Below are 12,055 nucleotides of genomic sequence, written 5' to 3'. Positions count from 1 at the left end.
CAAAGAGCTCTCCAAGGATGTCAGGGACAAGATTGTAGACCTACACAAGGCTGGAATGGGCTACAAGACCATCGCCAAGCAGCTTGGTGAGAAGTTGACAACATTTGGTGTGAATATTCGCAAATGGAAGAAACACAAAATAACTGTCAATATCCCTTGGCCTGGGGCTCCATGCAAGATCTCACCTCATGGAGTTGCAATGATCATGAGAACGGTGAGGAATCAGCCCAGAACTACACGGGAGGATCTTGTCAATGATCTCAAGGTAGCTGGGACCATAGTCACCAAGAAAACAATTGGTAACACACTACGCCGTGAAGGACTGAAATCCTGCAGCGCCTGCAAGGTCCCCCTGCTCAAGAATACATATACATGCCCTTATGAAGTTTTCCAATGAACATCTGAATGACTCAGAGGACAACTGGTGAAAGTGTTGTGGTCAGATGAGACCAAAATGGAGCTCTTTGACATCAACTCAACTCGCCGTGTTTGGAGGAGGAGGAATGCTGCCTATGACCCCAAGGACACCATCTCCACCGTCAAACATGGAGGTGGAAACATTATGCTTTGGGGGTGTTTTTCTGCTAAGGGGACAGGACAACTTCACCGCATCAAAGGGACGATGGACGGGGCCATGTACCGTCAAATCTTGGGTGAGAACCTCCTTCCCTCAGCCAGGGCATTGAAAATGGGTCGTGGATGGGTATTCCAGCATGACAACGACCCAAAACACACGGCCAAGGCAACAAAGGAGTGGCTCAAGAAGAAGCACATTATGGTCCTGGAGTGGCCTAGCCAGTCTCCAGACCTTAATCCCATAGAAAATCTGTGGAGGGAGCTGTAGGTTCGAGTTGCCAAACGTCAGCCTCGAAACCTTAATGACTTGGAGAAGATCTGCAAAGAGGAGTGGGACAAAATCCCTCCTGAGATGTGTGCAAACCTGGTGGCCAACTACAAGAAACGTCTGACCTCTGTGATTGCCAACATGGGTTTTGCTACCAAGTACTAAGTCATGTTTTGCAGAGGGGTCAAATACTTATTTCCCTCATTAAAATACAAATCAATTTATAACATTTTTGTCGTGGATTTTCTGGATTTTTTTGTTGTTATTCTGTCTCTCACTGTTCAAATACAAGTACTATTAAAATTATAGACTGATCATTTCTTTGTAATTGGGCAAACGTACAAAATCAGCAGGGGATCAAATACTTTTCCCCCCACTGTATACGGAGTATGTCCACATCCCCGTCAGACCATTTTATTGGTAAACTACATGGTAATGTAAAAGTGAATTTTTTTTGTGATCCAGTAAGTAATATAGTACACTTTTAATCCAGAGAGGTTAGCAAAAGTATCTAGATCCTTTATGAGGCTGTGGAGGGATTCTAATTGTGGTTTTAAAAGAAAACATGAATCATCAGCATACAGCCACAGATTTCTAATCCCGTAATATTATTGTTGGATCTAATTTTAACAGCTAACATTTTGATGCCAATAATAAATAGATATGTCGATAGTGGACAACCTTGTTTTATATTTTTTGCAGTATTTCTTAAGTGACTTGTTGCAAACAGAATGCATGTTTTGGAATATTTTTATTCGGTACGGACTTCCTGTTTTTCACTCTGTCATTTAGGTTAGTATTGTGGAGTAATTACAATGTTGTTCATCCATCCTCAGTTCTCATATCATGACCATGACCATGCGATCAGTATAAAATAGAGACTCCGCAAAATGCCACAAGCATGACTAGATTTTTTTTCAGATCTTGCACCTCCCCTCCCAATACACTGAAAGTCATCATAGGGTGTATTGTTCGGCGTGCGAAGCACTCTTCATGGCCACTTATTTGTGAAATATCTCACTGACCTAGAAATCCCTCCGATATGATCAAAACAAACCCATGGTCCCCCAGGGTGAAATCCCCATTTTAACCATCTCTAAACCATGAGCTACAGCTCAGACGATTGCAGGTTCAATCCCAGTGCGAGGCCCTTGTTTGTATTTTTTCTGTTTTAACCCTATCCCAAACCTTAACCCTTACTTTAACCAGTCGGAATGAATGCCTTAACTTAACTGTTGAGTTTTGACTTTTATGGACAAACGACAATACTGTAGTGAGACCGTGAGATCTTGTTGGTTTAGAGAGATCTGGCATGCTGCTGGGATGTGCATGCGTCTACACACTCCATTCACTAATTAATGTCCTTGGGAAGGCAGAGTGGTTATAATGAGTGAGACAGTGTTTCACCTTCATCTCTGTAGTATACCTAGAGCCCTGGTCTTGCACGAGAAGAAGGTAGACATAATGGAAGAGATGTGGGCTGGGCAGAGCCTGTCTGTTTAAATTGCTGTTTGATGTTATGAGAGTACAGTATATTATCATTACCACAGTGAGCTGATTCAGGACGGTTCAATAGCGGCTAGACGAGGAGGGGGAACTTGTTCAGTATCGCTCTCCAATATATGGATGTGTACTGCTTTTTTTTTTTACAGCTATTGCTCTGGATGGTAGTTTCTCTATGGGTCACATTAAATGTTATTCTATTGTTATTGTTATTATATTGTTATTATTGGAGTAGTCAACATGATCTGCCCTTCCAGTGTAGCTCCAGTCACAGGAATAGAATGAGATTCTATTTATTTCTATTCCATCTTCGGTAGTGTGTACTACTGCAATGTTCTTTGTGTCCCAGTCACAGAAGTAAACAAGCCTTCATATCAGCCTCCCAGTCACTAACCACGTTTCCTCCACAGTTTTTATGCTAGTAAATTCCTGGCGTATAATCAAAAAATCAAGACGTGTAATGGAAACAGGAAGTGTCGGTACAATTTCATAAATGTTGACAGACAATTTGTCATCGTTCGACATGATCTTTTTGTGTAGGTCAAATTAATAATGCAACGAAATACACAACTGCTGATAGAACCGTAATCATTTCAAGGTAAATTTGCAGTCACGCGATGTTATGTTGTGTGCGAATTGAAAAAGCATGCACAGTTTAGGCTACAGGTTGGTGAAAGTGCACGGTGATGAGCTCAATGCTCCTTTCCAATAAATATCAAGGGTCTTAATTTGTATGCTAGTGACATGATGATCGATGCTTAGCTGCCATTAACAAACAAGTATCCATCTCATAATCTGTCCCTTCCATGTCCACTTTATCAGCGAACTGTTGTCTAGAGAGCATGTGCGAAAACCAGTTTGGGCAAGTTTGTCATTTATCGCAAAAGTTTGACACAAAACTATCAGTAGAGTGGACAATGCAATTCAATGGAAACACAGGCATAAGCGACATAAGCGGTCGCTAAGGGGTCGCCGACGACAGTTTTTTGGATGTCAGTCGAGGTCTCAATTTATTGATGAGAGTTAGAATAGTAGAATATACAGGGTGCAACTTTGAAATTTGGTTGTGCATCAGCAGTTTTTATCTCATGTCAGTCACTGATAGTCACTCAATTAGCCATTAAAACTGCAAAAACAAATCTCCACTCCCTCCATGGTAAAATGGGTAGAATTGCAGGAAATGAGCTGTAAAACTGCAAAAAGAATTCTCTGCCCCATGGCAAAATTTGTAGAACTGCAGGAAATTAACTTGAAAACAAATGTTTCTCTCTGCGGGGGTTACCCGCGATTTGGTTTGGGGTATTATCAAATGTTTTACCCGCGATTTGGTTTGAGGTATTATCAACAATAAAATACTTTGAAAGCAATATACTGCAGCATACAAACACCAATCCCCTCAATTTCATCCATTTATTAGGATTATGGTAACATTTACTTTTTACAGCATAATACATTCAATTCTACGCTATTGTAATGTGTGTCATTACACAGTGCTTGCTTTGAGTGTATTTAGATTACAAAGGTGTACTGCAATATGAAATACAGTAACTTACTTGCTAGTGAGCCGCCTGGAAATTACTGTGAAATTCACGGAAACCCCTTTGTAACCTTTATTTAACTAGGCAAGTCAGTGAAGAACTAATTCTTATTTACAATGACGGCATACCCTAACCAAACCTGGATGATGCTGGGCTAATTGTGCACCGCCCTATGGGACTCCCAATCACTGCCAGATGTGATACAGCATGGATACGAACCAGGGACTGTAGTGATGCGTCTTGCACTGAGATGCAGTGCCTTAGACCACAGTGTGTGTATGTGAAACTAGAGGACGGGTCATGATTAAACTTGCTGACTTTGGCTCTGAAGAACCATAATGGCTCCCTGGCCTGTTAAAAAGCAAAGAAGGAAAAACTACATGAACTCTAGCAAAATGGAAAGATCTCTCTGAGGTCTCCATCTGCTTCCCTCGTTCTCAGGTGATTTTTACTGTGTTTTCTTTCTCCGTCATCTCGCTCCATCTCTCGCTTTCTCTCTCCACCTCGCTCTCCCTCTCCTCCCTTCAGCTACAGGTATAATAAGGACCATCAAATACAGTGTGTGTAATGCTCAGCGCTATAAACCATGAAATAAAAAAACATTATTGTCTCCTCTTTCTACATAGGGCGTATAAAACCATAGAAGATGAGGACCTGAGGTTCCCACTGGTCTACGGCGAAGGGAAAAAGGTTGTTTGTGTGTGTAACGCGAGAGAGTGTGTGTGTCTGTGTATAAATGTGGAGGTGAACAGAATTTATAACAGTTTATTACATAGGAAAAACTGATGTATATCTTATTTTAATAGTATTCTAACTGGTGTCTTTAAAACTCTTCCTCAGGCCAGAGTAATGGCCACTATAGGAGTGACCAGAGGCCTTGGTGACCATGATCTTAAAGTCCACGATTCCAACATCTACATCAAGCCTTTCCTGTCCTGCTGTCCAGAGGTAAATCCAATTATGACACACTGCGTGTAGCATCCTGGCACCATTCTACCCACACACACACACACTATCTTGTACAGTGCCTTGCAAAAGAATTCATCCCCTTAGCATTTTTACTATTTTGTTGCATTACAACCTGTAATTTAAATAGATTTTTATTTGGATTTCATGTAATGGGCATACACAAAATAGTCCAAATGGGTGAAGTGAAATGAAAAAAATTACTTGTTTCAAAAAATTTAAAAAAATTAAAACCTGGAAAGTGGTGCGTGCATATGTATTCAACCCCTTAGCTATGAAGCCTCTAAATATGATCTGGTGCAACCAATTACCTTCAGAAGTCACATTATTAGTTAAATAAAGTCCACCTGTGTGCAATATAAGTGTCACATGATCCATCACATGATCTCAGTATATATACACCTGTTCTGAAAGGCCCCAGAGTCTGCAACACCACTAAGCAAGGGGCACCACCAAGCAAGCGGCACTATGAAGACCAAGGAGCTTTCCAAACAAGTCAGGGCCAAAGTTGTGGAGAAGTACAGATCAGGGTTGGGTTATAAAAACATATCCGAAACCTTTAACATCCCAAAGACACCATTAAATCCATTATTAAAAAATTGAAAGAATATGGCACCACAACAAACCTGCCAAGAGAGGGCTGCCCACCAAAACTCACAGACCAGGCAAGGAGGGCATTAATCAGAGAGGCAACAAAGAGACCAAAGATAATGCTGAAGGAGCTGTAAAGCTCCACAGCGGAGATTGGAGTATCTGTCCATAGGACTACTTTAAGCCGTACACTCCACAGGCCTGGGCTTTAAGGAAGAGTAGCCAGAAAAAAGCCATTGCTTAAAGAAAAAAATAAGCAAACACGTTTGATGTTCTCCAAAAGGCATGTGTGAAACTCCCCAAACGTATGGAAGAATGTATCTGGTCAGACGGGACTAAAATTGAGCTTTTTGGCACAAACCCAACACCTCTCATCACCCCGAGAACTCCATCCCCACAGTAAAGCATGGTGGTGGCAGCATCATGCTGTGGGGATGTTTTTCATTGGCAGGGACTGGTAAACTAGTCAGAATTGAAGGAATGATGGATGGCACTAAATACAGGGAAATTCTTGAGGGAAACCTGTTTCAGTCTTCCAGAGATTTGAGACTGGGACGGTTCACCTTCCAGCAGGACAATGATCCTAAGCATACTGCTAAAGCAACACTCGAGTGGTTTAAGGGGAAACATTTACATGTCTTGGAATGGCCTAGTCATAGCCCAGACCTCAATCCAATTGAAAATCTGTGATATGACTTAAAGAAATCTGTACACCAGCGGAACCCATCCAACTTGAAGGAGCTGGAGCAGTTTTGCCTTGTAGTGGCTAGATCCCAGTGGCTAGATGTGCCAAGCTTATAGAGACATACCCCAAGAGACTTGCAGCTGTAATTGCTGCAAAAGGTGGCTCTACAAAGTATTGACTTTGGGGGGGTGAATAGTTATGCATGCTCAAGTTCTTTTTTTTGTCTTATTTCTTGTTTGTTTCACTCCAAAAAATATTTTGCATCTTCAAAGTGGTATGTTGTGTAAATCAAATTATACAACCCCCCCAAAAAATCTATTTTAATTCCAGGTTGTAAGGCAATACAATAGGAGAAATGCCATGGGGGGTGAATACTTTTGCAAGCCACTGTATCCAGCTCACGCCTTGTGCACACATTATAGCTTAGTTTATGATCAACGTAGCTAGGTGTACATTACCCTCGACCGAGTGAAAGTGTTGTTTTTTCAGTGGATTGGCTAACTGGGTTTGTAACAGCGAGTAAAGACAAAAGTTATCAGACTAGTAAATAGTTCAAGGAAGGAAAGAGTGATGCATAATATTTTGGGCCTTGCTTGGTTCTTGGAGTACTTTTGCCCACCTGACTCTGGTAGTTTCACAACTCTTTCATCTCACTCATAGTCCATCCATTGAGTCCGTCTCATTCAGTCTGATAATTTGCAGCTCTTTATTCATTACACAGGCAGTTCAGCCAGGGTCTCTCTACCTCTCTCTCATATATTATGGTGCCATTATTATACAGTGTTATCATCTTTAGATCGAAGGCAGAGAGAATAGCTTCAGGGTCTACAGTAGCCTGCTCCCACACTGTTGTATGGTATGATGATAGAAGAGTTGGCTAAAGCACAGGGTGTACAGTACCACAGTTCCTCTGTCATGGTCAAACCAAGGTTGTGTGATATCAGACTCAGAGATCCTATTCGATTATATATGTAATTGGTGTTCCCTCCTGGTAAGACCCTGTTGTTTGTTACAGGGGAAGGTGTACAATAGGGTTCCCCAACTGGTGGGCAGGCTGCGGATGGTTTTATCTGGCACTGCCAAGTTTTCCAATTTTTATTGTTGGACATAAGACTTTAAAAACACCAGGAAATGAACTCCAGATGATTTTAATTTGGGAAATTTAGTAATCCCACGCGTAATAGAGATACACGTGATCGTATACAAATTTAAGCAAGGTTTGAAATGATTATGTTTTATATATGTTTGGCTTCTTGCAGTCAATTTGCAGTCGGCCCACGGCTGAAAATCTAGTTGATGATCCCTGGTGTACAACCTGACTCAGTACGAGCATGGTGCTAACTCAGTCTGCTATTGCTGTTACTATGCACAACCTGACCCATTGTGTTGTTATTCTTTCTAGGTGACGGTGTACAACCTAAACCAATACGAGCACGGTGCTGACGACGTCCTGGTGATGGGAACAGATGGCCTCTGGGACGTCCTGTCCAACAAGGAAGTCAACGAATCAGTCTCCACCTTCTTGGCCAACTGTGACCCTGACGACATAAACAGGTAGGTGTGTGTCTGTGTGCAAGTGGACCTGCGTGCGTGTAAAAGTACATTTTTCAATAGTTTTCCATGACATCCTTCTGACATTGTATTATGCAATTTTGTAAATTGAGTAAACATCCAACATCTTACAAACAAAGCAAATACAACTATTGACAGTGGACCATTTTTGCCATAACACCCCTCCACTTCATGTGTGTGACCAGGTACACGATGGCTGCTCAGGATCTGGTGATGAGAGCGCGGGGAGTACTAAAGGACCGAAGCTGGCGGATCACTAATGAACGGCTGGGATCTGGAGACGACATCTCGTGTTACATCATCCCTCTGATGTACGGAAACCGCCAGCCCTAGAACCACCTACAGGCCATGAATGGAGCAGACTCCCATCTCTATGGCAGGTTCCCTCCTCAACCAGCAGTACTGTACCCCTCTCTTTTTGACTCTCTCTCTGTGTGTGTCACCCCCCTCTCAGTGCTGTACTATAAGTGATATTCAAGAAACGAATCCTTCAAGATGTTACAATGTTCCCTTCTTCCCTAAACGGGTATGAGCTTCAGATTGTGGTATGTGACCTGAGATCCCAGTCATGTGATGCTGGACTGTGCTGACCTGTGCAGCTTTGTTTCCTGCTTTGCCACAGTGTGGCTTCAGAGGAGTCACTTCCTGAAGTACAGTATTTCTTTCAGACCTACCAAGGCTCCGTACAGACAGGTGTTTGTCTGGCAGAAAATGGTTTCTACTAAAAGTATTATGTATGTCGCTTTCTAAAACATCTCACTCATCTCAACTGGAAAGGGAGGCTGAACTTAGTGAAGATCAAATGTTTTTACTTGATGTAGCCTATGTAATGGAGATAGATTCTGTATCCCTCACCATAATCTGACTGAGCAAAGTGCAATAGTTTACTATGGTACTGTTTCTTTAGGACTTGATCTTGTTGTTTTTCCTCATTGGTGTAAAAATGGTCATAGTCATTCAAAAAAAACATTATGTTAAGAGTTCTATTTTATAATATATTCATAGACCAAGACCCAAGTTCTGTTACAAATCTTATGATGTAGCTGTATATTTATTTCTGTTCATCACCCTGTTAGATCATTATTTTAGGCTGATAATGTTCAAGATGTTTATTTGCATGTAATGCTGCTTGCTTTGGGAAATTGATGGAGATTGGGTTCAGTCTGAACTACTATACCTAAGAAAAGAGATCTCTTTGCTGAAGGATGTTTTTAGGTTTCATATACTAAATGGATTATTAAGTAGGTTGGCCTACACCATTGCCACTTCAGTTTGTGCCATTTTATGCATATTTTACTTTTCAATATTGTAAGAGGATTTATTTATACTGACTGATGTATTGTCAGACTTGATCCTTCAATTCAGTGCCAGTAATCCACATGTCATACTGCACCATTGTTTTATTTTCATTCATACCATGATAAAACATATGAATTGATGTAAACATACTATATAATTTCCTACATGTTACATTACATATTTTGGGGACATTGTCAGCTTTGATGTATTGTTGATGGTGGCTGAAGTTCTGGATGAAGTTTTCACAGATGCTGTGCTCGAAGATGGTTTCCTAACATAAGATACTTGACTCTGCTATCTACCCATCAGTAGACCATGTGCTACATTTAGGGCTATTTCCAATCAGATAGGCCTTAACCCACGATAACCGACAACTGCATAGCAGTTTGTGTTTTTATTGAGATTATTTTAGAGGTGTAACATCGTTGGAGCTGTCAAATCAGCAAGTGACTCCTGGCGTTATACCTATCGCAGACATTGCCATTGGATGCACGAGTCGCATTAGTCTAAATCCCATGCAGCCTTGTTTCAAGCGCAAACATTGGAATGTGTGTTGTAATCTACACCTCAATTAGGCTGAAATCAATTCCTTATTCATTTGTTTAATGAGTTTCAATTTGAGTGTCACTTTCTATATAGCCTACACTTTCTCATTCTGAACTTCGAATGCGGGTGGGTTTTATAGACAGGTGTGGTTTCGTGACATGATGACAAGAGCTGCTCCAACACCTCTAACATCACCTAAACAAAAGCAAGAAAATGGCTATGCAGTTGTTGGTCATGGCAGGTTTATGCTGAAACTGATTGAATAGGCCTGAAAGGTCTTGCACAGTCAAAATCATGTTTATGAAATTTGATGATATTGATGAGGATGTTTTTTCACTCCTCAATTGTCCAGTGTTGGTGATCACGTGCCCACTGGAGCCGCCGCTTCTTGTTTTTAGCTGATAGGAGTGGAACATGGTGTGGTCATCTTCTGTAATAGCCTATCCTTGACGAGGATTGACAAGTTGTGCTTTCCGAGATGCCGTTCTGCACACTACTGTTGTACTGCGCCGTTATTTGTCTGTTTGCGGCCATCATGATAGCTTGTACGATTCTTGCCATTCTCCTTTGACCTCTCTCATTAACAAGCTGTTTTCGCCCACAGGACTGCCGCTGACTGGATATTTTTGGTTTGCCGCAACATTCACGGTAAACCCTAGACTCTGTCATTTGTGAAAAGCTCAGTAGGGCGGCCGTTTCTGTGATACTGGATCTGGTGCGCCTGGCACAGACGATCATACCACGCTCAAAGTTGTATAGGTCACTTGTTTTGCTCATTCTGACATTCAATTGAACAGAAACTGAATGGCACAATGCCTGTCTGCCTACTTTATATAGCAAGCCACAGCCATGTGACCTAGTGTCTGTAGGAGCATTTTTTGTGAAACCATGTGCCATTGCTTTGTGTATCAGCAAATTTACTTGAGATAATCTCACCCCAACACTGCGTCCATGTTGCTTGACATACAGTTGAAGTCAGAAGTTTACATACACTTAGGTTGGAGTCATTAAAACTTGTTTCTTTAACCACTCCACAAATTTCTTGTTAACAATCTTTAGTTTTGGCAAGTCGATTAGGACATCTACTTTCTGCATGACAAGTCATTTTTCCAACAATTGTTTACAGACAGATTATTTCACTTATAATTCACTGTGTCACAATTCCAGTGGGTCAGACGTTTACAAACACTAAGTTGACTGCCTTTAACCAGCTTGGAAAATTCCAGAAAATTATGTCATGGTTTAGAAGCTTCTGATAGGCTAATTAACATAATTTGAGTCAATTGGAGGTGGACCTGTGCATGTATTTCAAGGTCTACCTTCAAACTCAGTGCCTCTTTGCTTGACATCATGGGAAAATCAAAAGAAATCAGCAAAGACCTCTGAACATTTTTTTTTTTAGACCTCCACAAGTCTGGTTCATCCTTGGGAGCGATTTCCAAACGCCTGAAGGTACCACGTTCATCTGTACAAACAATAGTACGCAAGTATAAACACCATGGGACCACGCAGCCGTCATACCGCTCAGGAAAGAGATGCTGGAGATTCTGTCTCCAATCGATGAACATACTTTGGTGCGAAAAGTGCAAATCAATCCCAGAACAACAGCAAAGGACCTTGTGAAGATGCTGGAGGAAACAGGTACAAAAGTATCTTATTTCCACAGTAAAACAAGTCCTAAATCGACATAACCTGAAAGGCCGCTCAGCAAGGAAGAAGTTACTGCTCCAAAACCACCATAAAAAAGCCAGACTATGGTTTGCTACTACACATGGGTCCAAAGATTGTACTTTTTGGAGAAATGTCCTCTGGTCTGATGAAACAAAAATAGAACTGTTTGGCCATAATGAGCATCGTTATGTTTGGAGGAAAAAGGGGGACGCTTGCAAGCCGAAGAACACCATCCCAGCTTGGTAGCTTGGTCGCAAATGGGTCTTTCAAATGGACAATGACCCCAAGCATACTTCCAAAGTTGTGGCAAAATGGCTTAAGGACAACAAAGTCAAGGTATTGGAGTGGCCATCACAAAGCCCTGACCTCAATCCAATAGAACATTTGTGGGCAGAACTGAAAAAGCTTGTGCGAGCAAGGAGGCCTACAAACCTGACTCAGTTACACCAGCTCTGTCAGGAGGAATGGGCCAAAATTCACCCAACTTATTGTGGGAAGCTTGTGGAAGGCTACCTGAAGCGTTTGACCCAGGTTAAACCATTTAAAGGCAATGCTACCAAATACTAACTGAGTGCATGTAAACTTCTGACCCACTGGGAATGTGATGAAAGAAATAAAAGCTGAAATAAATCCTTCTCTCTACTATTGTTCTGCCATTTCACATTCTTAAAATAAAGTGGTGATCCTAACTAACCTAAGACAGGAATTTTTACTAGGATTAAATGTCAGGAATTGTGAAAAATTGAGTTTAATGTATTTGGCTAAGGTGTATGTAAACTTCCGACTTCAACTGTAGGCTTTTTCCAAGAACTGTCAGTAAAGGTGAGCTCCCCACCCACT

General features: G+C 41.4%; 1 protein-coding gene across 1 annotated transcript in view; it reads left to right on the top strand.

Annotated features, from left to right (window-relative positions):
- LOC106575999 (protein phosphatase 1H) overlaps positions 1–12,055 on the top strand; it is a 68,253-nt gene that overhangs the window by 54,612 nt on the left and 1,586 nt on the right. Inside the window, exons 7-10 of the mRNA XM_014152795.3 lie at positions 4,512–4,575; positions 4,726–4,833; positions 7,530–7,681; positions 7,885–12,055. The exon at positions 7,885–12,055 is cut by the window's right edge and continues 1,586 nt beyond it. Coding sequence (XP_014008270.1) covers positions 4,512–4,575; positions 4,726–4,833; positions 7,530–7,681; positions 7,885–8,032 — 472 coding nt within the window. The 3' untranslated portion in view covers positions 8,033–12,055. The remainder of the gene's footprint in view (positions 1–4,511; positions 4,576–4,725; positions 4,834–7,529; positions 7,682–7,884) is intronic.

Source organism: Salmo salar, chromosome 17 (genome assembly GCF_965601325.2).
Source record: "Salmo salar chromosome 17, fSalSal1, whole genome shotgun sequence".
Taxonomy (NCBI): domain Eukaryota; kingdom Metazoa; phylum Chordata; class Actinopteri; order Salmoniformes; family Salmonidae; genus Salmo; species Salmo salar.
This window is presented reverse-complemented; position numbering and strand designations above follow the sequence as displayed.